General features: G+C 45.9%; 1 protein-coding gene across 4 annotated transcripts in view; it reads left to right on the forward strand.

Moving 5' to 3' along the window:
- The window catches only part of MAP3K4 (mitogen-activated protein kinase kinase kinase 4), a 105,152-nt gene that overhangs the window by 63,655 nt on the left and 13,685 nt on the right, over positions 1-27,812 (forward strand). For 3 of the 4 annotated variants that reach the window (XM_061428486.1, XM_061428487.1, XM_061428484.1), the window contains exons 6-19: positions 3,606-3,763; positions 7,394-7,510; positions 9,648-9,747; positions 9,926-10,009; positions 10,290-10,556; positions 12,364-12,513; positions 15,955-16,116; positions 16,532-16,665; positions 17,194-17,272; positions 18,357-18,423; positions 22,339-22,435; positions 23,428-23,556; positions 26,853-26,953; positions 27,629-27,709. In XM_061428486.1, the coding sequence (XP_061284470.1) occupies positions 3,606-3,763; positions 7,394-7,510; positions 9,648-9,747; positions 9,926-10,009; positions 10,290-10,556; positions 12,364-12,513; positions 15,955-16,116; positions 16,532-16,665; positions 17,194-17,272; positions 18,357-18,423; positions 22,339-22,435; positions 23,428-23,556; positions 26,853-26,953; positions 27,629-27,709 (1,726 nt within the window). The remainder of the gene's footprint in view (positions 1-3,605; positions 3,764-7,393; positions 7,511-9,647; positions 9,748-9,925; positions 10,010-10,289; positions 10,557-12,363; positions 12,514-15,954; positions 16,117-16,531; positions 16,666-17,193; positions 17,273-18,356; positions 18,424-22,338; positions 22,436-23,427; positions 23,557-26,852; positions 26,954-27,628; positions 27,710-27,812) is intronic. The other variant, XM_061428485.1, reaches the window with a different exon arrangement.

The following is a 27,812-nucleotide window of genomic DNA, read 5'->3' on the forward strand; positions in this document are numbered from 1 at the left end:
GACTCTCAGCTGGTTAGAGGACCCTAGCAGTACTGGGAGTTAGTTTTGACTTTGCTTCTAGTTTTCTGTGTGAGTCATCATGTCCCTTAGTTCATTGCCGTAATCCTACAGATGAAGGACTAGAAATTATCAGTGATTTTAAAAGTTGTGTCCCAGAGTGTCCTAGATGAAGTAGTGCAGGGGCATAACTTGAGAACTGGTGGAACCCAAAGAAAACCAGTGTTTCGTCAAGAAGGAAGGAGACTGTGGCCTTCAGAGAGGCGGGCACGTCATTTAGTGCACCATCCCGCCCTCCTTTCCACACGGAGGGCTCGTACAGTGATGAATTAGAGCTGTGGCATCTCGGGGTGTGACCAGGCTGGAGGGCTGCAGGGCATGGCCCCGAGGAGGACACCCTGAGCTCATGCCCCGAGGAGGATAGAAGGCGTGTGGTGTGCAGAAACCGTCGTGTTGTCTGCAGCGTATCCTGTCCTGCGAGCCTGGAGAAAGACCACGCAGGGTCTCGTCTAGTGGTGCGCGCGCTAGTCCCTGGGTTACAGAGGAAAAGCATAGATTTAGGGAAAGGCACAGGGGTTGAATCCCTCGAAATTGGCAGAACTCAGGGATGGGTTGGGTATGGAGCGGGTATAGAGAGAGGTTGCTGGGTATCTAGTTCTTGCAGCCGGATGAGTACTGGAGATGATGGGTCCAGTGAGCTTTTTAAATTGAAGATAGCTGAGACCATTTGAAAGCCTTTGGGATTGATTTTGTTGAATGAAGGAAATGAAAAAAAAAAAATCTCATGTACATGAGAGGAAAGGGAAGACTGAGAGTGCAAGGTTCCTCGGGTTCCACAAGGAAATGGGTCTCAAAACACAAGTGTTGGGCTTGGCAGGAAGCCCAGTGCCTCTACTGTTAAAAAGGGAAGAATGGTAAAACAGTATGTACGTTCATGTTATTCATCTCAGGATGAGGAGAGCTTTTATATCTAATAACAGAGTTTTTTTTTTTTTTTTAAATGAAGAGAGGTGACATCACCTGTGAGAATGGGTTGCGATGGATTTTAGCCATGTGAGGAAAATGGAGAAATTTCAAACTTGTGTTTGTAGAGAGAAGGTGAATGGGCTGAGCAGAGGTTCAGGTATTACCAGGAACGTGTGCTCTGTGCTTGGCAGATGTGACTGTGTAGAAGAGCGGCCCCTCCCCGTGGTGTGGCTCTTGGAGACCTCAGCTTCTGGAGGACAGTGGACATGGGGAAGGGCACTGGGCTTGTCTCGCTCTGGGGTTGTGACAGGCACATGAAAAGGCATTGAGGGGTGGCAGGGTGTGGGGAGGTGGCAGGGACACAGCTGTGCCGACAGGAGCACTGTGGCAGGAGGACAGGGAACTGAGGAAGAGAGGAGTGAGTCTGAAGAAGAAGAGGAGCCAGGGCGCCAGAGCTCCCGATGAAGTGAGGGGAGCAGTGTAGTAGGGGAGCCGGGCAAGCAGACTGCAGGGAGGAGAGGAGGTTTCAGCATCAGAACGTTTGAACTGGGTTTGGGGCGGTTCTGGTAAATGCTAGGATCAGAAAGGAAAGCTCGTCAGAGAGGAGGAAAGGTGCTTGGAACCAGAGGCAGTCGGAGAATGGAACTGAATCGGTGGCGGGGGGGGCGCCCCAGATGTTATTTAAGTCACACAGCTGAGCCTGGGACGGAGAGAAGGCCGCAACGCAGGCTGCTGTGTGATGGCTGCCTCTGGGCCGTGGAAAATCAGTAGATGATGGTGCGGACACGGGGCGTCCAGGGCATTCCTGATCACGGAAACCTTAAAGGGGCAGAGTGTTGCTTTTGTTTTTAAATAAGGCTGTGTGAGGATGCTGGTTTGAAAGCAGCAACGGGATACCCAAAGATGCAACCGTTGGCAGCCCTTGCGGTGTTCTGTAAGGCAGCTGCCCCTTGAGAAGGCTCTCAGGACAGCACAGTTTCAGGGAGGCCAGGGAGATGAAGCTGCCCTCCAGGAGTGGAAAGGGAGGTCCAGAGCCTGATGTGCAAAAGACCTGTTTCGTTGGGATGAGATGGGCATAGACCTGTTAAGTCGCAGGTTCCACTACACATGTTCATAATGGACCTGTGACTGGCGATTCATGCCGAGTGCCTAGGTGGAGGAGGACCCAGAAACTCCAAAGATACAACAGAAGATAGTTTTCTTTAAGTGAAAAACTCCAGAGTTTTTGCCTACTGAAAATTATTATTGGATCTCAGAAAACCCTCATTTCAGAGAACCCTAAGATGTAGCCTGCTAAGGTCCTTGGGATCCAGGCCTGGGGAAGGGAGCCTGTAAACCTCCAGGCAGGGAAAGGAAGCTGCCTTCAGGGGGTGGGGAGGGTGATGATCAGTCTGTCAGCAGTTTTGTTTATTCTAACATGACTCACGGTGTTAGACGCTACCGGAGTAAAGTCTTCAAGGCTCTGAGGGAGAGGATGTGTAATTCAAACATTTTATACCCAGTCAAGGTATCCTTTCAGTAAAAGAATCCACAGACAGTGATGTTTTATAAAATAACAGTTGTGAGCCTGTCTTGAGAAAAAAAGTACATCATAGTAAAACCCTGCTAAGCAGCAGATAAAACAAGAATTTTAGCACTGTGAAAGCTGTTGGAAGATGAACTGTGATGGACATGAACTCCTCCTTAGAACAATCAAGTATTTTGGTTATAGATCATAATTTATATGTCATAAACCTTGAAAAATTATGTCATGAGAACGTGGATGCTTGGAACATAATTGTGGGAAGAAGTGTGCTCATTGCCTCCTCTTAACATGTAAGATGGAGAAGGCAACGGCACCCCACTCCAGTACTCTTGCCTGGAAAATCCCATGGACAGAGGAACCTCATGGGCTGCAGTCCATGGGGTCGCTAAGAGTTGGACATGACTGAAGTGATTTAGCAGCAGCAGCAACAACATGTAAGAAACCATCTAAAACTTAAGTAATTAAAGAAATAAAGGTCCCACGCTCTTAAAGGAATATTATTCACAGTATATTAAACATGAAAATTTCTGTGTTATTATTTTGATTTTTTTTTTTACTTCATTGTATTTTTCTGTACAGTGTGAATGTTTTATTTTCTTAGTAACTTGCAGCTGCTGCTGAGTCACTTCAGTAGTGTCTGACTCTGTGTGACCCCACAGACGGCAGCCTACCAGGATGCCCCATCCCTGGGGTTCTCCGGGCAAGAACACTGGAGTGGGTTGCCATTTCCTTCTCCAATGCATGAAAGTGAAAAGTGAAAGTGAAGTCGCTGAGTCGTGTCAGACTCTTAGCGACCCCATGAACTGCAGCCTATCAGGCTCCTCCATCCATGGGATTTTCCAGGCAAGAGTACTGGAGTGGGGTGCCATTGCCTTCTCCGGTAACTTGCAGCAGTTGTGAATAATATGTTCAGTTGCTGAGGAGTTGAGTTATACAATTAAAGAAAAATCCTATTTAGACCTCAGTTAGTAGTGATGGAGAATCTCGCTTCACTTCATGCCTGAGTGGTCCCCCTTCCTCTTGTCCAACTTAAAATTTTCATGTTAACAGGGATGAAAGTTGTGAGTTGTTGAATCCTGTTCTCAAATATCTCCTTTTGCGTTTTTTGTATCTTAAGGTATATTTTGATTACATGAGAAGCTGGATCCAAATGCTACAGCAATTACCTCAAGCATCTCATAGTTTAAAAAATTTGTTAGAAGAAGAATGGAATTTCACCAAAGAAATAACCCATTACATCCGGGGAGGAGAAGCACAGGCTGGAAAGCTTTTCTGGTAGGAATCCTTGCGTGGCTGCCTTCCTTTCTCGCTCCTGGTTTGCTCCCCGGTTCTGTTCTACACGTGCGAGTGTCTAATTACATGAAAATGACAAACATTCGTACCTCTCGTGTGCCCCTCTCCTGGGCTTTGTCATCCTTAGAGCAGTGGTTCTCTGCCGGGGGTGACTTGCCCCCGGGACGTGTGGTGGTGTCGGAACGGTTCTGATTGTGTTTGCTGGGTGGAGGCCAGGGACGCCGGGATACATCCCATGATGCACAGGACAGTGTGCCCCCCCGCCCCCAGAGAAAAGCTGTCCACCCAGCACGGCAGTTTTGAAGTAGAGAAATCCTGCCACAGGATGCACCCGCTTGATTATATAAAAGGGGGAGAATTTAAAGCCTCCTGATGAGTGGAGTAGGCCTGCAAGTATCAGTCTTTGTGTCCGTCTTGGTGGGCACTTCTGCAGCCTACCAAGGAGGTGTTTTCACCGACACAGTTTTGGGAATGTTATGCTAATCACAGAAGCTCTTTATAAACCGGGTGTTTATATATGATGAAAGAATCGAACCGTAAACAGAGGACAAGCATGAAGCAAGGGGGAGTGCTCACTGGTCTGTCTGCTCTGGGACACGAATGTGTCTTCTCGAGTGCAGGCACCTGAGTGTTGAGAGCGAGGTGTCAGGTATGTGGTCTTTGTGGTAGGCTGCTCCCCTGCTGAGGGACTGGGGACCGGGCCTCCTCCCTGGCTCTAAGACCTGCGGCCGCCCCGTGGTGCCCCCTTCTCTCGCTGCTGCGTCGGCCGTTTCGTCTGTTGCCTTTTTAGGAGCTCTTTTATACCCAGCTCACGTTTCCTTCCCCGCCCCCACCCGGCTCTGTGTGTACCCTTCAGGACTTTGGCTGTTACAGAGCTCTCTTCTCCCTGCAGAAAGTCACTGTCTTCAGCCCACAGGTCTCTTTGTATCTCAGAATGTTGTGTTGACTCTTCCGCCCTGACCACCTGGTCTTTACGCTTTCCTCCATCTCTGAGTGAACAGTGAACTTGCTCTTGTCTCAGAGCTCAGCTGGCTTCAGGCCAGGGTTCCCAGTCTGTCCTGGTTTCCTATTCGTGTTGGTTTCCACAGTCAGCCTTATAGAAACGTGTATTCACTGCCATTTTCAAAGTCTCTTGCCCCTTAGTTTTCCATTGTTCTGTTTCACCTATAATTTCTTCTATTTGTATCTTCTGTTCTCAGTCTGTCAAGCTTTGCTGAAAAAAAAAAAAAAAAGATGTTTGAAAAGGTTACTGTTTCATTTCACTACCCATTCTTGTTATTTAATTTCTTTGTACCGTCATCATGTACCTGTCAGTGTTCGTTTTCATCTTTGGCTTGTCCTTCGATTCCTTTTCAGCACGGTCTGTGGCTGCCAGCCTCACGTCCCGTGCTCTGGGAAGCTCCGGGGCCCCATCACTGCCTGTGCTGAGGGGCTGCCCACCTGCACAGTTCTTGTTCTGGGTATTCGTCGCGTTGCGGCGGTGTTCTGCTTCTCCCGGGTTGGAGCCGTCTTGGCGTTAACCCTGCCCCCATTTTTCTCTCACGCGCCATCTCTAATTCCCCGTGGCTGTCCCTCTGGGGTGTAACCAGCATCTGACCTCCGCTCACCACTGCCCGCTTCCCCTCTTCCCAGCCTGTTATTTCTTTCTTGTATTGCTGCAGCAGCTCCCTCAGGAGTCTGTTTTTGCCCTGCATCCTCTAAGGCTTATTCTCAGTGATCCTGTTAAACTGTACATCAGACCATTTTTTGTTCCTGTTGTTCAGTTGCCCAGTCGTGTCTGACTCCTTGTGACCCCACGGACTGCAGCATGCCAGGCTTCCCTGTCCTTCACTATCTCCTGGAGCTTGCTCAAACTCACGTCCATCGAGTCGGTGATGCCATCCAACCATCTCATCCTCTGTCGTTCCCTTCTCCTCCTGCCTTCTCTCTTTCCCGGCATCAGGGTCTTTTCCAGTGAGTATGCCCTTCACATCAGGTGGTCAGAGTATTGGAGCTTCAGCTTCAACATCAGTCCTTCCAGTGAATATTCAGAATTGATTTCCTTCAGGATTGACTGATGTGATCTCCTTGCAGACCATTTTTACCTCTGTTCGAAATACGCCAGTGGTTCTCCTTACTTAAGTAAAAGTGAGAGCACCTAAACAGTGGCCCGGGAGGCCAGGTACAGTCTCGCTTTTCACGAGCTCTGTGTCCTCATTTCCTGGGCTCTCCTGCGCGTCCTCTGCGGCCGCAGTGGCTTCCTGCCTTTTCTTCCTAGGCCTGGCCTGCTCCTGCCTCAGGCTCTTTGCGCTTGCTCATCCCTGTGCTTGGACTGTTTTCTACGACTTATTCCCCACTTCCTGTCGGTCTTTGGCCAGATGTTATCTTCTCCACATTTAAAGTTGAAACTCCTACCTGCAAGAGCACCTTAGTGTTCTTCCTTAACTTTTCCTCTCCAGAGCACATATCAATAGTTGAAGTACTCTATTTTTCTTTTTTATTTGATTTATTGCTTCTTTTTCCCCTCCATTTACTGAAGAAATTTTATCTCTTTTGTTCGCTGCTCATCACTCCATAACAGATCCTGATTAGTTGTTGAATAATTGATCCTGAATATCCTGGTACACAGGCATGTTTTTAATCCGGCTGTTTTCCCACTTGGTCACTGTTACAGCCCACCCTCTCTGCCTACCAGAGGGCGATCACACAGTCGCAGGACGTCGAAGGCCTCCCCCGGCACGGCTGGGTTACCATCCTGGTCCTCACTCCCCTCTTTCCAGCTCTGCAGTTTCTCTTCACGAACACGCCTCCTGCTTAACACACCCTCGTGCCCTTCGATCATCCTTCCTGTTCTTCCTCGACTTGCCTTCCCCCTCCTCCCTCGTCCGTGCTCCTCCTGACAGAACCCCTCTTCCCTCTGCTGTTCTAGTTCCTGCAGTTCTGCAGGGCCTGTTGAACCCACACCCTCAGACAGCTCCCCCAGTAGTTACCTTCTGCCTCATCTGATGTTGGTTGTGGACTTACCTGCTCTGTTTCACTAGGTTATAAGCTCCTGTCATCATAGAGGTCGGTAAGCTGTTGTTGAATTTTCACTGAACTCATTTAGATTTATTTTATACATTTGGGTTTGCATTTTAACCCTAATATTTAGACTGTACACTTGATGAGAAGCATCAGTGATTGCAGTAGTTCATGTTCATTGACTATGAAAATTGTGATGGAAAGTTTTAAAAGCAATTGCATTTAAGGAATTCACTTTGTTTCTTATGCTATCATTTAGTTTATTGAGCCTTTAAAAATATTTTGTCATTAATATATATTTTAGCCCACTTTTATACCATTTCAAACATTTAAGATGGAAGTAACATGATAATTACATAGCTACTGTGAATGTAATTTAAGACTTTACGGTTTATAATGAAAAACTGGTGGTTGAACAAACGTAGATACATCCACAATCGCGATTTCTACTTTTTCATGTTAGTCATGATTTTATGTTAAAAGAGATGCCTCACTGTCATTGATTTTGAACTGTTGACGTAACAGCCCAATCTCGCAGTTTCTCATTCCAGTTAGACTGAGTGGGGACGGTTTTTCTTCTCTGGTTTACATCTGTTGCTTCTGTTCCCTTAGTGACATTGCAGGAATGCTGCTGAAATCAACAGGAAGTTTTCTAGAGTCTGGCTTACAGGAGAGCTGTGCGGAATTCTGGACCAGTGCCGATGACAGCAGCGCTTCAGATGAAATAAGGTTGAAGTTGCGTTTCCTTTCCTCTCCCATTCCTGATTTCGTGTAGTTTTACTCTTGGCAGTGAGCCTACAATATGCCCCTTGTTGAAGCCAAATCATGTTGGGCTCGAAGAATGTGGGTTTTAGGTCTAAAGGGATTTATGTGCGACTGCTGTATTGTCTTTTCGTGTGATCTGTTAGTTATGGTTTTACGTGAAATTGTCCTTGAAGGTGACTGTTGTTTAATCCTTAGAGACGGTGTCGTTTACGTTGACTAAGAACTGGTAGGGTAGAATTCATTCACGTGTTCCGGACTGTCTTTAGTTAACTAGTTTCTGTCCTTTAAAGCCTCTGTAGTGGTCCGTGAACACATAACTGACCTTTGGTGCGTTTTGTTGTTCTGTCCTTGCCTCGCCCCTTCTGTTGGGCTTGAAGCTTGAGCGTGTGGAGCCGCGGCCGGCTCGTCTGCTGCGCTTTCTTCAGTGGTGTGCGCACAGTGCTGAGGGTGAGCCACGTTCAAGTGCTGTTTTTGTGGCTTATGTGCCACTCATAGAGCTGTTTGTGGCCAGTTATCAACGGTACCCTGTGAGTCAACGTGAAGAAGTGCTAAGGCAGAACTAACTTCTCTAGAGGTGTTTTCTCTCGCCTTCCAGAATTTGATAGAAAACACATTTGGGGGCTTCAGAACACCAGAATGTCTTTATACCAGGATTAAAGAAAGAAGTTACTACATAGGCTCTCACCTGGGAAAATGCTGAATTATTGAGAAATGGAATGAATCAGTTCGTAGAAGGTCTTGCAGTTTGGGGCACTGACATGGTAGACTCAGAATAAGCGAGTTCAGTCACTGGGGTGGTGAACTAGAGAATGGCTCTTACAGTGCTCTGATCGTTTACTGGGGATGGATCAAGAAAGGGGGTTCACACGCAGTGATGTGTGGGGCTGACTGTCCCGGCTCCAGGGCACCCCTGTGGGTCGTGCACACCCCCAAGTCACAGCTCAGTGACATCCTATTGGTGGATGGAAAACTGCTATGATGGGTGTATCCACACTGAGAAAATTGGCAAACACCACCCAAGATAATAGTTTAGGGGGTGCTGGTGTTAAACATTTCCTGGCTCACTGCTCCTTTTTAGTTAGATTATGAGCCGAGAGTCCAGTACCTAATTCCTGCTCCACGAGTTATCCTAATGTTGTTGTTCAGTCGCTAAGTCGTGTCTGACTCTTTGCGACTCCATGGACTGCAGCATGCCAGGCTTCCCTGCCCTTCACTATGTCTCAGAGTTTGCTGAAATTCATGTCCATTGAGTCGGTGATGCCATCCAACTATCTCATCCTCTGTCATCCCCTTCTCCTCTCAGTCTTTCTCAGCATCAGGGTCTGTTCCAGTGAGTCAGCTCTCAGTTGCATCAGGTGGCAAAAGTATTTTATGTATCCTAATGAAACCCTAATGAAATGCCAGCAAAGGTCCATCCAGTCAAAGCTGTGGTTTTTCCAGTAGTCATGTATGGATGTGAGAGTTGGACTATAAAGAAAGCTGAACACCAAAGAATTGTTAATTTTGAACTGTGGTGTTGGAGAAGACTCTTGAGAGTCCCTTGGACTGCAAGGAGATCAAACAAGTCTCTCCTCAAGGAGATCAGTCCTGAATATTCATTGGAAGGACTGATGCTAAAGCTGAAACTCCAATACTTTGACCACCTGATGCGAAGAACTGACTCATTGGAAAAGACCCTGATGCTGGGAAAGATTGAAGGCAGGAGGAGATGGGGGGACGACAGAGGATGACATAGTTGGATGGCATCACCTGTTCGACGGACGTGAGTTTGAGCAAGCTCCAGGAGTTGGTGATGGACAGGAAAGCTTGGCGTGCTGCAGTCCATGGGGTCGCAAAGAGTCAGACATGACTGAGCTGAGTGAAGCTTTGAGGAAATGGGGCACACTGCCCTGTGCAGGTTGTTCAGTGCACCTGGTCTCTGGAAGTACTTTCTAGAAAACTGGGGGAGCAAGCTGCAGCATATTTTGAGTGTATTCGTAATAATTGCTTGTTTCTAAAATCTTCAGTCTTTATTAACGTGAGTTGGAATTTGCTCTGTCTTTATTGTGTATTTCTTGGCGTGCCCTCGTGCATTCTAACTGGGTTTCTGTCCGCCTGGCAGGAGGTCGGTTATAGAGGTCAGCCGAGCACTGAAGGAGCTCTTCCATGAGGCCAGGGAACGAGCCTCCAAGGCACTGGGGTTTGCCAAGATGCTGAGAAAGGTGCGATCACAGTCCTGACGAGCTGTTACTTATTTTTTTCTTTTATCTTTTTTTTTTAATTAATTAATTTTTTAATTGAAGGGTAATTTCTTTACAGAATTTTGTTGTTTTCTGTCAAACTCTGTTTATTTTTTTAAAAGCTAACCCTAAAGAAGTTTCTCTGTAACTGTGATCCTAGGACCTGGAAATAGCTGCGGAGTTCATACTCTCGGCCCCGGTTAGAGACCTTCTGGACGTTCTGAAAGCAAAGCAGTACGTTAAGGTGCGTAGTTCAGGCGGCAGAGTTATCTTACCTTTCTTACTCTAAACAGAAATTCAACTTAAAGACGTAGGTAGTAAACGTGGTAGGCTTTGCAGTCGATGTGTGGGCCCCGTTTTAAGGCTGCCCCATGGTTTCCCAGTACTATAAGCAGAGAAGCAGAGTTCCTCATGCTTACTAACTTGTTTTAAGGCTACAGATGAAAAACCCAAAACATGCACAGTGACATTTCTATAATAGATGGTGTTCTTTAATTCAGGATTTTGGATTGTTTCTCTTCCAGGTACAGATTCCTGGCTTAGAAAACTTGCAGGTGTTTGTTCCAGACGCTCTTGCTGAGGAGAAGAGCATTATTTTGCAGTTACTCAATGCAGCTACAGGGAAGGACTGCTCCAAAGATTCAGATGAAGCACTAATTGACGACTATCTACTTTTGACCAAGCATGGTGACCGCACTCCAGACTCGGAGGCCAGCTGGGCCGCCTGGGAGGCGCAGCCTGTCAAGGTCGTGCCTCCGGTGGAGACGGTGGACACCCTGAGAAGCATGCAGGTCCGTCTTGCTGCCGCGCCTTCCCCGCCCTGCCTGGAGGCAGTGTTGTTATTGTTACTGTTGTTGTTTAAGTCGCTCAGTCACGTCCCAGACGCTTTTTGACCCCATGGATTGTAGCCCCCCAGGCTCCTCTGTCCATGGAATTTTCCAGGCCAGAATACTGGAGTGGGTTTCCATTCCCTTCTCCAGGGGATCTTCCCAACCCAGAGACTGAAGCCAGGTCTCCCGCATTGCAGGCAGATTCTTTACCCCCGAGCCACTGGGGAAGTCCCAGAAACATGTATTGCTTAGATTTTGATGTTTTGATGATTTTGTTTCCTTACTGTACTAAAATATTCTGGGAAATTCTTTAGTTGTACTGAAGTATTTGAGATGTTTTTATCTTTCCTCACTTCAGCCACGTACGTAAGTTAGAGGCACCCACCCGTGACCCGGAAGGAATTGTCTCCCTCATTTAGTTTGTCGTTGCAGACATCTCAGCTCTCCAAGTGTTGATTTAGCGGCTAATCACTCTAAACAAGACAAACTTTTTACCTTCTTACTGGCTGCTTGACTCCCTTCTTCTGCGTAGTCAGGTTGTCAGCTGCCTACCTGGCAGTGATCCTATGACAGTCTGTGTGCCTCAGTAACTAAAACTGTAAGAAGCCTCTCAGGCCGCTGTGTTCAGAGAGCATCACACTGATATACATTCGCTTCCGTGTGCAAGACAGACAGCTAGTGGGGAGCTGCTGTGTAGCCCTGGGAGCTCAGCTCGGTGCTCCGTGATGGCCTAGAGGGTGGGATAGGGGCGTGGAGGTCCCAGAGGGAGGGGATGTGAGCATACACATAGCTGTTCACACTGTCGAGCAGCGGAACCTTGCCGTCCAGCATCAGACAGCAGTTCTTCTCCAGGTAACACACACACACAAACTGTAAGAAGCCTCCTCCCACCTCTGTGCTCAGCTCTGGAGCAGCGGTGAGTGCACACCTGCGCCTTGAGCTCAGCCTGTACAGCCCGGCCGACTGCCCCCAGTGCCACGTGTCCACCTGTCTCAGTGACTGGTGTTCCATCCATTCCGGTGTTTAAGCCAGGATGTGGCCGTTCATAAACGTCCAGCCTCTGCCCTCCTCCACTTAGGCGGCTCCCCCCAGCCCGAAGCCTTTCCAGTCAGTGGGCTCCTTCTGCCTCCCCGGAGCCGCTCCTGGGTGGGGGCTGACTGCCCCTTTCCTGCTCTGCGTGGGGCCGGGCTCCTGGGTGGGGGCTGACCGCCCCTTTCCTGCACTGCGTGGGGCCCCACTTCTGGTTTCCCTGCTGCGAGCCTCGCCTTCCGCCCCTGTCGTCTGGCGCTCATTTAGGTACTTCCAGAGTGGTCCTCACTCTCACACGTCTCATCACAGGTCTACTCCGAATACCGCGGTGACCGTCGCTTAAAGAGCACAAGTAGTTCAGTCTTGGTTTCTGTTTTATACAAGGCCCCTCATCCCGTCCCATCCTTACCCCTGCATTTCCCATCTTCACACGCTGCTCCAGTGCATACACACGCTCTCAGTCTGCTCCAGGAGGGTGGTGTCTTGGCGTTCTAGCATACTTCAGACACTGCCTGCCCACCATCCCGTGGGATTTCTCCCTGTCGTGCTGGAGAGTGTAGCCGTCGGTGCCCGCTGCACTGCTCCGGGGGAACGGCTCTAGTCCAAAGACGTACTTTCTCATCAGGTGCTTGCTGGCTGGGGGGCCCCGGGGCTGGTGGTGTTTGGGGCCTGGGGGTTGAACTAGAGCGGACAGCTGACTGGGCCTGTGTTTGAGCCCCGTGCTGGCTTTTCTTCCCAGGTGGACAATCTTCTACTAGTTGTCATGCACTCTGCGCAGCTCATAATCCATAGAAAAGCTTTCCAGCAGTCCATCGAAGGACTCATGACCCTACGCCAGGAGCAGACTTCCAGTCAGCCCGTCATCGCCAAAGCTTTGCAGCAGCTGAAGGTATTTCATCCTCACCTCTATCTTAGCTGTAATTTATTTGTATTTGGTACAATGCAAGGGAAGAGTTGGTGTGTTATAACCTAAGTATTCCAGGGACTTGAACTCTTAAATTGTCCTCCCCCTTCTCTACCTCTTCCCACTTTTCCCATGTCTAAGTTAAAATTTTTCCTGCATCTTCCTTGGAACAGTGGAACAGTAGAATTGGAAAGGGTGAAAATTTGAATAGTTATGTGACTTCTTAAGGTCACGTGTTTGGTTAGTATTGGACCTGGTCTCCTCCTTCCTAACCCAGTTTATTTCTCCTTTAGCAGTTACCAGTATTTACTAGAGGTACCGTCTGTCAAAAATGTGTAATTTAAAAAAAATATTTATTGTTTCACTTAATAGATGATTCAGTCAAATTGATGATAATAGAGAAAGCCAGTTGTGGCTTGTGGACAGGCAGAAAGGCCTTCAGAGTTCATGACAAGCTAGAGCCTTGCCTTTTCTTCCCATTATTTCCCATTTTCCCCCACTTTTTATTTTGTACTTCATCCATCACTGTCCCACAAGCCATCAGTTTTCTGTCACATCACAGCTTTGCTTCCTGAAGAAGCGCTTCTTGAAATTACAAGTAGTTTGATAAACGTTTGTTTTTGTTCTGCCAGTCTGTTTCGCCTTATTTAGCTGTAAACATTCTCCTTTATACATTGTGAAGTAAAAGCCGTTCAGTCATGTCTGACTCTTTGCGACCCCATGGACTGTACAGTCCATGGAATTCTCCAGGCCAGAATAGTAGTGGGTAGCTGTTCCCTTCTCCAGGGGATCTTCCCAACCCAGGAATTGAACCCAAGTCTCCCGCATTGCAGGCGGATTCTTTACCTACTGAGCTACCAGGAAAGGCCCCTTTATAGATTATCACCCCATTCTAATACCAGGGCAGGGGACTTTTGTTTTTTCTCTTGGTTTGAGTTAATGAATTCTGGAGAGTACAGAATTGTATACGATGTTCATTATTCTTGGGCTTGAAAAGTGTGTAGCCTTAAGGATCTGACCTGTCACACTGCAGCACAGAGGAGGGGAGACTAGGTCCTCCCAGTAGCAGCTGGGAATTGCTGCCGTGGAGGCACTGCAGCTGGGGAGGATTTCTGAAGGTGTAGGTTGGGAAGGTACCAGTGAGAGAAACATTGGGGCGTGGTGTCCATGGATCAGGGTCATGAGAACACTCACAGAGCATCAGTCTAGTTTGGTTGGATCCTGATATATACAGTGGGAAGGAGTGGGGGATGCGGCTGGTAAAAAATCAGGTGGGCAAAAATCAGGCCATTGGGAGATTCTGAATTTCATATTCTAAGCCCCAGAGAGTCATCGAAGATTTTGGAATACAGTATAGGGGACTCGCTTGAAAAGTGAAAGTTGGTCAGTCATGTCCAACTCTTTGCGACCCCATGGGCTATACAGTCCATGGAATTCTCCAGGCCAGAATACTGGATTGGGCAGACTTTCCCTTCTCCAGTGGATCTTCCCAGCCCAGGAATCGAACCCAGGTCTCCTGCATTGCAGGCGGATTCTTTACCAGCTGAGCTACCAGGGAAGCCCTCTAAAAGTTTGGCCCGCTTTAATTTAAGGTTCATTCTCACATAATCTAGTGAATACGTCCCATTCGCTAGTTAACGAGCAATAAGGTGAATCATCCCAACTGGGAATAAAAACTTTATCAAGCTTAATCTCTTTTTCCTTAGCATTTGTCTCACCAACCCTGCTCACAGCGCCAATTAATGTTTTGCCGAAAGCATTCACTTTTCGTCTCAAGTTCAAAGGATTTGTTAACAAAATAAGCTGCTCGTTATGTACAAATAAATAATACAGATATTCATTAGAGAGTTATCTAGCTTATTTTCAATATGCTAACATTAAAAGAAAAGAGAAAGAGCAGAGAGTACATCACCAAATTGAATTTTGACCAACATCCAGACTTAAACAGCACTGGGAAATCCTGTGTCACAGCACATCTGGAGTCCCAGTTGGGAAAGGGTCATTACATATGTGTGTGTTTAAGGGTGAGTGGTTTTTCCTGTGGTCGTGTATGGATGTGAGAGTTGGACTGTGAAGAAGGCTGAGCGCCGAAGAATTGATGCTTTTGAACTGTGGTGTTGGAGAAGACTCTTGAGAGTCCCTTGGACTGCAAGGAGATCCAACCAGTCCATTCTGAAGGAGATCAGCCCTGGGATTTCTTTGGAGGGAATGATGCTGAAGCTGAAACTCCAGTACTTTGGCCACCTCATGCGAAGAGTTGACTCATTGGAAAAGACTCTGATGCTGGGAGGGATTGGGGGCAGGAGGAGAAGGGGACGACAGAGGATGAGATGGCTGGATGGCATCATTGACTCGATGGACGTGAGTCTGGGTGAACTCTGGGAGTTGGTAACAGACAGGGAGGCCTGGCGTGCTGCGATTCATGGGGTCGCAAAAGTCGGACACGACTGAGCACATGACTGAGCGACTGAACTGAACTGAACTGAAGGGTGAGTGGAAAGGGAACCGAGTTTGGAGCTGTTGTACTGTTGATTAGGGAAGACAACAAAACTTGTGCTAGGGCAGGGCTCTCCAACCCCCGTACTGTTGACACTTGGGGCCAGTCAATAATTGTTTGGGGAACTGTCCTGTGGCTCAGATGATAAAGAATCCACCTGCAGTGCGGGAGACCTGGGTTCGATCCCTGGGTTGGGAAGATCCTCTGGAGGAGGACAGGGCCACCCGCTCCAGTATTTTTTCCTGGAAAACCCCCATGCACAGAGGAGCCTGGCGGGCTATAGTACACGGGGTCACAAAGAGTGAGGCGTGACTAAGCACAGCACACACTGTGTGTTGTAGGGTGTCTGGCAGCATCCCAGACCTCTGCACAGTGGATGCCAGTAGGTTTCACAAGTCTCTGCCCACCCCTCCCCACATTGGACAGCCAGAACTATCTCCAGCATCGCCCGTGTCCCCTGGGGTGGCAAAATTGGTCCCAGCTGAGAACCACCCTGAGGGGGACGAGAAGGACAGTGTGACTCATAACACTGTAGAGGTCTCTTAGAAACATATCAGTAGTTTACTCTATGGCGCTGAAATCCTGCTAACACTTGAGCAAGCACCAAGGGGAGACACAGCTGTGGTTGATGTGCAGAAATGTTGGGCTGTAAGCATCTATTCAAAGACCACCATGTAATCAGGCATGGTATTTCAAATGGGTTGTTTTGCTCTTGTATTTCATCAGGCCTTAAGAATACCTAAAACAAGTAAAAACACCAAACTTGTTTTCTTCTTCTGTCATTACTTTTGAATAACCAAAATAAATATGACTGTACCGTATCACAGTGGTCAGTGTCTGTGTGATGATGAAAGGAATCTTCCTCTAAAATAGGACAGACACGTGTGATCTGTTCCGTTTCGGATTAATCATGGTTTGGGATTCTTTAGAATGATGCCTTAGAGCTCTGCAACCGAATAAGTGATGCCATTGACCGAGTGGACCACATGTTCACTTCAGAATTTGATGCTGAAGTTGATGAATCTGAGTCTGCTACACTGCAGCAGTATTACCGAGAAGCCATGATCCAAGGGTACAATTTCGGGTTCGAGGTAGGTACCAAATAAGAGGCAAAGCACGGTACAGTTTGGCCACCGCTTTGTGACTTACTGACAGAAAGCACTGGGAATCTTGCACGGCACATCTCATGATCCCATGATTGTAATCACAGCTTAGTCCAGAATGTCATCTTACACCCTTGCTGGATGTCAGAAATGTTGGGTTACTTTTAAACTGTCAGATAGTTACCCAGTTTTTAGATTTAAGCTTATGAGTAAGACCTTTGTGAAATTGCACTTGAAGACATTATTTTCTCTGTAACTCTTCATACTCTTTTTACCATATGTAAAGTTCACTGGCTTTTGCTTTTTGTTTTTAGAAAAAAAATTAAACAGCATTATACAGTGTGTTAAGTATTTGTGTAATTGTTTTCTTCTTAATTTTGATATACATGAAATCTTTTTACAGTATCATAAAGAAGTTGTTCGTTTGATGTCTGGCGAGTTTAAACAGAAGATAGGAGACAAGTATATAAGCTTTGCCCGGAAATGGATGAATTACGTCCTGACTAAGTGTGAGAGCGGCAGAGGGACGAGACCCAGGTAATGACCACGCAGGATGGCTCCTTCCTGAGCCCTGTATGGGCTGGAGACACCCCATTCTGATGCTTATGGGGGTTTCTGAGCACATGACGGGAAAGTATTTGGAACTCTTTGACAATCAGTTTTTTTTTTTTTTTATATGAACCTATCCACAAAGAAACTCCGATAACTCTTGAAATACTTTTTCTTTTGTAATCGTTCCAAAATGAGTTATCTTTAAGCAGTTCACATTCTTCCTGGACAGGTCTTTTTAATTGCTAATCTTCTTTCCTTCTTTCCTCATAAAGTTTACACCCATTATTTAGTGTTAAATGGAAAAGAAATCAGTAGCCAGTTCCTTTACTAAGAAGCCATTTGTCTTTCTCAAAAGGCCCTCTAATTGTACTGAACACGAGGCAGATAGAGACGAATGTGTTTTGTCCTAGGTAATAATTTTCCAATGGGATTGCTTTTCAGCGTTGAGTAGACTAAAACGGCTGTGGCGCTCGCTCGGTTGTTTTGTGACTGTTGAACTTTTCTGCGTGACAGGTGGGCAACTCAAGGTTTTGACTTCCTGCAAGCCATCGAGCCTTCGTTCATCTCTGCTCTGCCAGAAGACGACTTCCTGGTATGGGATATTCTAAAGCGTTTTTCCTTAAAAAGCAAGTCGATCGTTCTCTGTTTCTGATTGTGTAGTTTTTTTTATTAACATAGAGAGTGGTTCTTCAATATTTTCACCTAATCGTAATATTAATGCTGAGACCTTACTGCACTCTAATAGCAGAGAAGGACGTTCCCTGCTCTTTTTATAACAGTGCTGTTGAGCTGACCAAGTCAGTATACAGTTGTTTATGCAGCCTGGCACCTACAAAATATGTGTGAGTTTTGTATTTTATAAAGTGCTGCTTTTTAGCAGCTTAATGAAGAGCGAGGAATAGCTGTTTCAGTTCAGTGTGTGTCTTCTTTTTATTTTGACTTCCATGCATTACTGTGAGATCTTAGTTCCCTGAAGGTGAAAGTGTTAGTTGCCCCGTCTTGTCCAACTCTTTGTGGCCCATGGACTGTAACCCGCCAGGCTCTGTCCGTGGAATTCTCCAGGCAAGAGTACTGGAGTGGGTTGCCATTTCCTTCTCCAGGGGATCTTTCTGACCCAGGGGTCGAACCCAGTTTGCCTGCATTGCAGGCAGATTCTTTACCGTCCGAGCCACCAGGCTGCCCACTGGTTCCCTGACCAGGGCTCAAACCCACGCCCCCTGCAGTGGAAGTGCAGATTCTTAACCACTGGATCGCCAGGAAAGTCCCACGTGGGGTGTTTTAGAGCATCATGCCAAATGTTAAATGTTATTACCAGTATTCAAATAAATTCTATCGGATCAAGAAGACGTTGTTCAGACTTGTTCATTTCAGCCTCCACATAGAACGATCACAGGAGAAGCCCTCTGCTTGTGCATGTCATTGCACTGGGGAGTTGCACGCCAGTTTGCTTTCACTTATAAAAATGGAATTGTGTATTGTGTTATCTTAAATTACGTTCAGTGTGTGTTTAATTTGTGTTCATACCTGTTTTCTCTTAAAGTAATTTTGAAAATGTTTACTTGAGGAAAGCATGTTTGTTTTAAATATGCCGAATGCTTAATCTGTGCCCTGTACTTATATGATTGAGAAAGTGTACGTTTTGTTCTCTTCTCCTCCCCATTTCCTTTGGTTTCTAGAGTTTGCAAGCCCTGATGAATGAGTGCATTGGCCATGTGATAGGAAAGCCGCACAGCCCTATTACAGGTTTGTACTTTGGTAAGAAAGCAGGAAAAGCGCCTCTCCTGGGACGAGCACATTGTCCCGATACGGCAGACATTTAAAATGCTTTGGAGACTAAGAACATTCAGGAAAATGACGATGAAAGTTACAGGAATGAGGTTATACATATAGAACTCCACAGTAGCTTTTCTGAATTTAACAAGAAAATTAAAATGTGAACCCAAGGTGGTCCGTGCTTGCTGCAGTATTAAATAATTGTTTTTTTTTTTTTTTACATCACCATTCATTCCGTTCTCCCCCTTAAACTCTTTCCTCTGGGGAGGAGAGACTTGGAGAAACACTTCCTGTTAAGAAGCAAGGCATTTCTTGCCGCAGGTGGTGAGTGTGATTGTTCTGCCCCTGCTTCCTCACCTTTGGAAGGAGGATGAGTTTATTTTCTTAACAGCTTTCCCAGATGCCCACATTCTTCACCCATCTTCCCAACTAGAAGATTCCTAATTGCTGCCCCACCCCCTATCCCACTCCTGTTTTGTTTTATTTTAAAAAAGAAAAAAAATTGTCATGCAATAATATACTCAAATTACAGTTTTCAGTTATAGTTAATATATAGTCTTGCAGTGTATGTTAAAACTTTAAAGCAGAATATCAGTAAAAAGCTATCTTACCCCATTCTTGAGATAGTAAACAAAAGCAAAGCTATGTTTATGTGTAATAACCAGAAAAGAAAACTTAGACATTTTTAACAATTTCGATTACACAAAGTAAAATAATTCATAAATGGTAAATTTATTAAGCAAAAGCATTATCTTAAAGGGTGCTTGCTAGCTACTAAAAGTTAGTAGACTAGGTTTTAATGCTTGATTTCTGTATCTTTAAAATTCACCCAATTTGTACAGCTTTTTCTCATTTCTATGAAATGAATTATCATTTGTAAAACCATTTGAACATTTTATATAAAACATTCCATATTATCATCAAAATTTTCATTAAGCATATTATCATAAATACTTTGAGTTTCTGATTTCCTAAAACATTTCCATAAGAATACATGATCAGTAATTCAGTAAAAATTGTTGTTGTTCAATCACTCAGACGTGTCCAACTCTTTGTGACCCTGTGGTCTGCAGCATGCCAGACTTCCCTGTCCTTCACTATCTCTCAGAGTTTGCTCAAAAGTAAAAATTACCTCTCTAAAATATTTTTATCAGATTTATTGAAGTAAAAATTACTTCTTCAAAATATTTTATTGCATGAGGAATCATTTTATTTATAGAAGAAGAAAACTGCAGTGCAAAAAAAGCACGTAGAAAATGAACATGTAGAAGAACGTTACAAGAGAGGAAAGCCCCTCCCTGTGGAGCAGGGGCTGTCGGTGTGAGTCACTGCCACGCTGCTCCCCGCGCCGCTGGTGGGACAGTCGGTTCGTGGCTCTGTCTGTGGACACAAGGTGTTCTTTGTCCTCCCTGCCCCTCACTGGCCTGAGAGCCAGATTGCCCCAGGGGTCACGGGAGTCGAGTGACCTGGGGCTGCTTATTGAACATCTTTGAGCCTCCTCTTCTAGTGCTTAAAATCGGTTGCTGAGGAGGGTTCGGTGAGGTGACGGCATTCTGTGAACTCTACTGTTCTGCACGTGGCAGGACTCTTACACTTTGGTCATGTGCTCTGTCCTTATGAGAAATGAATGAGTGTGAGAGTGCATCACTGCCGTCGTCCCTTGCTTTCTCCTCCCCCTCGACTCTGTCACCCTAAGAATGGCCGGATGCTCTGTCATCGCAACCAGATGATAGCAATCTGGTGTAGAACCTTCTGTTTTTCTCTCTGCACTCATTTAAGTACACAGATGGATTCTACCGCACCTTTCTTTATCGCTCATGTAATCACACGAGCATATACACTGTTGCTTTCTTCCCCTTCTCGTTTACTGTATAAAAATTGGATCACTTTGGATATTAATCTCTGAGAGTTGTAGAAATCCCTGCATGTCAGCACGTGTAGGTCCAGCTCACTCTCTTCAGTGGCCTTGTATCCATCAGGGAAAGACTACTGCAAGTCTTTCCATCATTTCCTTACATGTTTTGTTAGTTTTGCCGTGAAGAGCATCTCTATCATAAATGTTCACCACTTGTGAAATCTGAGCATCTCTTTTGTGTTTATTGGCCATTTGAATTTTCTTTTCAATGAAATAGCAGCTTTATAGCAGTGAGATACACATACTCTTAAAAGAAATGTTTTGTTTCATGCAGGGGGAATGTTAAACTTGTCTGTGTTTTAATGATGTCTCTTTTATACCTTCATGGGAAATTTTTGTAGTAATTTTTGACTCAGTGGTTCTCAGTATGTCTGCTTAATTAAAGACATCACCATTCTTACCAGATCTGTTTTTTTTTTTCTTTTTGTCTTTGAATTTGCCTGGAGTTTCTTCCATCTAGGGTTATAATAGTTGAGATAATGAGCCATAGATACAAATTGCTTCTGAACATTTCCTTGATTTTTGTTTTCCACATTTTCCCTTTAGATGTCTCCAGTTTGGGTACTTCTCTTTCCTGTGTAATGTTATTAAAAGTAAACAGAAACCATGAAAAAGGAAGTCACGTCACTTAGGGTGAAACATATTTAGAATAAAACATTGTTGTTCCATCACTAAGTCGTGTCCTGCTCTTTGGACTGCAGCGCTCCAGGCTTCTCTGTCCTTCACTGTCTCCCAGGGTTTGCTCAAACTCATGTCCATTGAGTCGGTGATGCCATCCAGCCATCTCATCCCCTGTCTCCTCTCGTCTTCTCTTCCAGCCCTCAATCTGTCCCAGCATCAAAGTCTTTTCCAGTGAATCGGCTCTTCACATCAGGTGGCCACAGTATTGGAGCTCAGCAGCAGTCTTTCCAGTGAATATTTAGGATTGATTTCCTCTAGAATTGACAAGTTTGATCTCCTTGCTATCCAAGGGACTCTCGATAGTCTTCTCTAGTACTACAGTTCAAAAGCATCAATATTTCAGCACTCAGCCTTCTTTATGATCCAGCTCGCACATCTGTACATGACTACTGGAATAAAACATATGTAGACTAAAATCGTTAGCATATGAAGAGAAAATATGGTGTTTTTAAAAACTAACGGAGAAGGAAATGGCGACCCATTCCAGTCTCCTTGCCTGGAAAATCTCATGGACAGGGGAGCCTGGTGGGCTGCAGTCCATGGGGTCGCAAAGAGTTGGGCACGACTGAGCAGCGTACACACTTACACTTAAAAACTAAGGAAGGTTAAAACAAAGTTAAAAGTCAGAAGAAAGCCTGTTAGGGACAAGCAGACAAAATATATCATATTCATGCCTAGTTACATTTAGTTATTGGGAAAATAAGAATTGTCAGCATTTTTGTAGTTACTAGGTAAGGTGTGTTTTAAATTGTGTTTAAAATTTTATCCCCATTTACCCTCTACCAGAATATTTAAAAGAAGAAAAGAATAGTCAGTTTAAACCAGTGCCCATCCTCCTGGTTTGATTTAAAGGAATTAAACTCCCTGTATTCAGGAAAATGACAGTGACCTGCCCTCAGCTCAGAGCCGATTGAAGAGTCACCCGACCAGACTCTCTTTAAAAGTGGGGACGACTTGACTCCTCTTTAGTAAAGAAATGCTGCATAAACCACATTTTCATCTGTCTCCTCAATGGGTCGCATGTCATATATTACATATATTTCACTCCAGGATTTAAAAAATGGTTTTGGTGGAGAAAAGTTTGAATGTGTAATATAACTTTATTAGCTTCCAAAGAGTGACATTTCCCAGCATTTGTATGTGTAATATGATTTTCCTACTTACTTAAATGGTTCTATTTTGGTCACCAGCAAAAGTAAGCCGCCTCCTGTCTCCACTGAATTGCCTGCTCTGACAGTTTTCTGCTGGTTCCTTTAACAAGTTGTTTTTGTCACTCTTTTCTCTGACAGCCATTCATCGGAATAGCCCCCGTCCTGTGAAGGTACCTCGATGCCATAGCGACCCTCCTAACCCTCACCTGATTATCCCAACTCCAGAGGGATTCAGGTATTTGGTGCCTGTGTGGTTGTTTGCTTTACAGATTCTTCTCTGATGTGCATGCCGATCCGAGAGCTGCTGATGCTTGCTCTGATACCAGATACTGTTTTCTGTGTTGTTTATACATTTTTAAAAGCTCTTATTTTCCTCATCTTGAAGACACACCACTCTGCCTTAGTTACAAAAGAATAAGACTTGCAAATTTAAAGCACACTTATACCTTTCAAGATAACTTTGTTTCTCAGCTTATTTTTAACTGCCGGCTACTAAATGCTTTCCAGCTTTGGAATAATTCTTTCTTCTCCTTTCTTTGAAAAATAACTTTAGGAAAACAAATTTGAGTGTGCATAGCGTGGTAAACATTTGAAAAGCAGAACTAAATGTCATTTTAAAAGCTGGAGATAAAAACTAGAGCGACCCTTCCAGTCTTGACTTCTATGTGTGTGTGTAACTATGAAGCAACTTAAACTTTGAGTGAGTTGGAAACTCTCGTGCATTCAGAACACTTCCCTCCAACGTGGTGGCCTTTCTGCGTGTGGGAGTGGTGAGCCTTGCTCTCCCCTGAGGGTCAAGCAGCTTTTAAGTTAGTTTTACTTTTCACAGTGCTCGGCTAGGAAAGGACAATTATTGCTAAAAATAGCTAGCTTGAAATCGGTTACTTTTTTTCATGCGCGTGCATGCCCAGTTGCCTCAGTCGTGTGCGACTCTTTGCGACCCCAGGGACTGTAGCCCAGCAGGCTCTTCTGTCCGTGGGATTCTCCAGGCAAGAAGGCTGGAGTGGGGTGCATGCCTTCCTGACCCAGGGATGGAACCTGCGTTCCCTGCATTGGCAGGCCGATTCCTTACCACTGAGCTACCTGACCTGAATCTCAAAGAGCAATTTGCATTTCTGTCTGAACCTGATTTTTTGCTTCCTCACCCTGTGTTATCTTTTCCTGAAACCACGTGAGAGCCCATCCCCTTCCTCGCCTGTGTTCCTGAAGCTTTTCTTCTCCTCCCAGCGCCCGGAGCGTGCCCGCGGATGTGCGGAGCCTCGGCAGCCCCGCGCCCGCGCCTGCCGCCGCTCGTCCTGGCCCCTCGGGCAGCGACCCAGCACCGCCCAAGCCCATCAGCGGTGCCCATGAGACCAGGTAGTCTGCCCCACCCCTTGCCCCGGTGCGGTGCCCATGAGACTGGGTGGCTTCCGCGCCCCCCACCCCCCAACCCCCGCACTCCTACAGTGACCTCGGCTCTGGGATGTGTCCAGGGTTCATGGGGCTGCTTTCGTGCGGTCGGGCGATGCTTAGGGGCCCTCCTTGGGATGTCGTGGCCCCAAAGCTCCAGCACAAGTAGATTATCTGCCCAAGTTTTATATTTCTTTGGCACAAACATTAACCCAAATGACTCGAGTTTCTGCCGATAATAACCGTGCAGGGAGTATCAGTGAAAAGAGCCTGGTCCAGTGGTAGGAGAGTTCTGGCAGATGCAGTGCCTTCCTGAGGAGTTTCTCGGGTCACTCAAAGGTGACTTCTGTCTAGGTTATAGATAGAAGTGGTGGTGGTGATTTGTGTTTGTTTTTTTAATCTTTTTTTTTAAATCACTTTTCAAATCCAGTTTCCTGATTTCCAGTCGTGGATTAGAAGTAGTTTATAGTGGTGTGGAAAACCACTTCATGAGGTTTGTTTTGCATCTCGTATGGAGACTAGATCATTACTAGAGAGAGCTGTCAGACGCTTGGCAAGCTCCAGACAAACGTGAGCCTCTTGCCTGTGTGTCAGTACTGAGGCCATGGCAGCTTTTCCCATTTTTGCCGAGTTATTTGGTGGTGGGGCAGGGGGGTCGGCGTGTAGGGGATCTCATCAAGGTCTCAGATGCTTAAAGGAGAGAGGACATTTGGTGGCTCTTAATCAACCCTTGTGCCTGGTGACAGAACGGACGGTCAGTCTTCTCATGTTCCCGTACGGATGCTGACAGTCAGACAAAACTGAACAAAAACGATGACACTGGGAAAGATCTCGGTGCTCTTTATCCTGCTCCCAAGGAGAAACATTAGCGTGTTGGCAGAAAGGTGACACGTGGTTTTAGAATTTAAAACAGACTAAGGTATTTTTAATTGAAGGATAATTGTTTTACAATATTGTGTTGGTTTCTGCCATACATCAACATGAAGACGAAGATATTTTTAGACTTAGTTTATAGCAGTCTAAAATGTCTACAGATATTTCCCATTTTCTCATGCATTAAAATAATTAATATTCCCTAATTTTTAGTAATAAATGTTTGTCTATAACCTAAAAAAAAAAAAGCCCAAGTATGTTACAGCTTAAGCAGTCAACTAAAAAAAAAGTTAACAATTAACATTGAACAAATTCCCATTGACCCTCTCTTTTTCATGTTTAGAACATTTCACAGCAGACGTTTCCACGTGTGCTTCATGGCCGTGTAGGGGGTTGCAGCTGTCTTTTTTGTTGGTTCAGTTAGGGAAGCGATGAGCCCTGAAACACAGTCATAGTTGAGAACACTCAGCCAGCACTGTGCTTCCCACTGATGTCTCCAGAACTGAAGGTTTCATGAACTCTGGGTTCTGGCTTTTGTCAGTCAGGGGTGCGTACCCCGAAGCAGATTGTTGTGCAGGCGGCCTGTGCCCACCCTTAGTCTCAGGCCCGGCCCTGGTGGTTTCTCAAGCATGTTTTGAGCAGCATTTCAGAAGTGTTCTTCGTTTATCCTTTAAGACAGTCCTTGAGATGTAGACGTTTTACTACCGTCAATGCGCCATCCTGAAGGCCTTTCCTCACCGAGGAGTCAAGTGGTCTGTACTTCTGGCAGTGTGTGTGACGGGAGGTCGGGGGCCGCGGGGCCAGCCCCCTGCAGCCCTCCAACCTGAACCTCTGCCGCAGCCTCCCAGGCTTCCATGCAGGGGCCGCATGGTGCCTCCAGACGGGCTCTCCGCACTACCCGGGGCCGGGATGGGCTTGGGGAAGCAGGGTGGTTCCCGGGCTCCCTGACCTCAGCAGCCTGCCTTAGAGAGATGTCAGCCACAGGGAAATTTTTACTTTGCCCCACGGCATCCGATCAACACTTTGATTCGATACGGTTTGACTTAGGAAATGGGCTTCCGTGATCTTAGCATTGTCAAGAAAATAATCTTCCAGTGTTCTGCTTGCTGGAGTATCTCTTAACTGATTTGCGAGACCCGGTTGTTTATTTTTCAGGAATTGTGCAAGTCAGTTGTTAGACCACAAAAACTGTTGAAGTCTGCAGACTCCTGCTCCCCCTGCAGCAAGCCGTTAGGCGTTCACTCATACACCATTTGGTTGAAGTGTGTTTTCTTGCCTGTTGCCCTGGGAGAAATCTGAGGATGTGGAGTTGGCTAACCTCCTCTCTGGGAAAGCAGGAAGATAGGGATGTTGGTGGCTTCTCCGTGGTCCCAGGATTGGCACAGCTTAGGAGGAGGGTGTTTTTTCTTCACTTCAGCATCGGTGATTTTTTTCCATGAAACGATACTAAGACTTCTTGATGAACTACATTGCAGGAGATGTCCTCCTCACTCCAGACTTAACACGGACTGCACTAGATTTGAGAGTGTAGGGAGATAAAAAAAAAGCCTTGCACACTTCATAATTTGTGAATGTCTGTCCAGTAGACCATGTTGCTTTAAACCTACTCAGTCTGTAATAAAAAAGAGCATAAAAGCTACCATACTTCATTATATCATTCGTTTAAAAAAATATGCACTAAACTAGTTAATAAACTAACACCGTATTTATTTTTGATGATTTGAATTATAATTTAACGCTCGCCCTTATTTAATTCTGGACTTGATTTACCCTTTTGTGGACTCATTCTGGATTGCTGAACACTTCCGGAAAAGCTGCAACTTAGCTTTGCCCTTTACATGTTAAGCTTCCTGCTCTTCTGCCCTTTTGCTTGGCTACTGCTTAAGAAATGGTTAGGCATTCCCTTCCACTTGCTCCTGAAGAGACTTGAGCTCTTGTGAATCATGTAATGATTTTAGCACTTTAAATAGAATTAAGTACTTGAATATAATGTGATGATCATCTTAAATATCAGCCAGATTTGGCTCCTAATTTTAATCCATCCTGGGCCTAAATTAGAGAGCTTTCCACACACGTCAGCAATACTTCAGTAACTACTGTTTTGTTTTTATTTTTGTTGCTGTCTTTAACATGAAGCCATGTATTGTGCAGGCAGTTCTCCTGTGTTCTCCTTCCAAGCCCCAGAGACAGGGGTCTCGGTGGGGGCACTGTCGCTCTGGGTGGATTGGTCTTGGTTTGGGGGCTGTCCTTCCTGTAGTCCTTTACCCACGGATGCCCGATGTTCTTGGGGGCAGAGTCACCCCCAGTTGAGAATCGCTGCTCTAGAAGACTCTGACAGATTTCTCAAGTTCTATCAAATTGATAGCTTAATTTTTGAAATGTTAAAACAGGGGTTCCAGCGTCCCTGAAAATGACCGCCTGGCTTCCATCGCAGCTGAATTGCAGTTCAGGTCACTGAGCCGCCACTCCAGCCCCACCGAGGAGCGCGAGGGTGAGTGAGAGTTGTCCCCTGCTTCCCCCGCCGGCCTCACCGCTCGTCCCGGACCACTGGCTCCCGCTGAGAACACGGAGTGACAGAGCCCTGGGAGAGGTTCAGTGCTGGGCACGCTGGCCTTTTAATATAGGTGTTTTTCTACATGTGCGTTTTCTCCCTCTGTTGCTAAATAATTTTTGAGAATTATTGTTGCTGATATTTTAACTGTTGAGCGCTCTTAACTCACTTTGAAAATGTAAAGTGGCACTGTGCTTGTGGGTGACAGGTGTTATTAGGATGCAGAGCTAGGGGTCTTTGCCCAGAAACCACACCGTTGCTCCTGTGGCCCTACTGTGCTCTTGCGTAGGACCTTGGGAAGGGGGGACCCCTCCCACCCAACCCCCCCCCACAAAATCCAGTTTCTGCTCAGTACTCTGTTGTCTGTTACTTGTGGAAGCTTAATGTAGTTAAAGTCTTGTAACCCATGAACAGCTCCTTAGTTTGGTGCCATTTGCTCTGAATGATTGTAGAGACAGCTTTTCACACTCACAGCAAACAGATCAATCACCGGGCACGACAGGCTGGTGGTTCACTAATCATCACTGTCACCTGCATTTCATTCTGGCTCTGAATCAAATATGCCTGTTTGTTTTATAAATCTTATTAGTTTGTATGAAAAAACACTTTCTGCAGAACCAGCATATCCAAAAGGTGATTCAAGTGGGTCAACTCGAAGAAGTTGGGAACTTCGGACGCTGATCAGTCAGACCAAGGGTAAGAGGAAGAATGGTGAATGCTTAAGCATAAAGCAAACAGTTTCAGCTAAAACACGCTCCAGCTTATGACTTACGTGACCTTCTGCATTAACGTTTCATGG

Source organism: Bos javanicus, chromosome 9 (genome assembly GCF_032452875.1).
Source record: "Bos javanicus breed banteng chromosome 9, ARS-OSU_banteng_1.0, whole genome shotgun sequence".
Taxonomy (NCBI): Eukaryota; Metazoa; Chordata; class Mammalia; order Artiodactyla; family Bovidae; genus Bos; species Bos javanicus.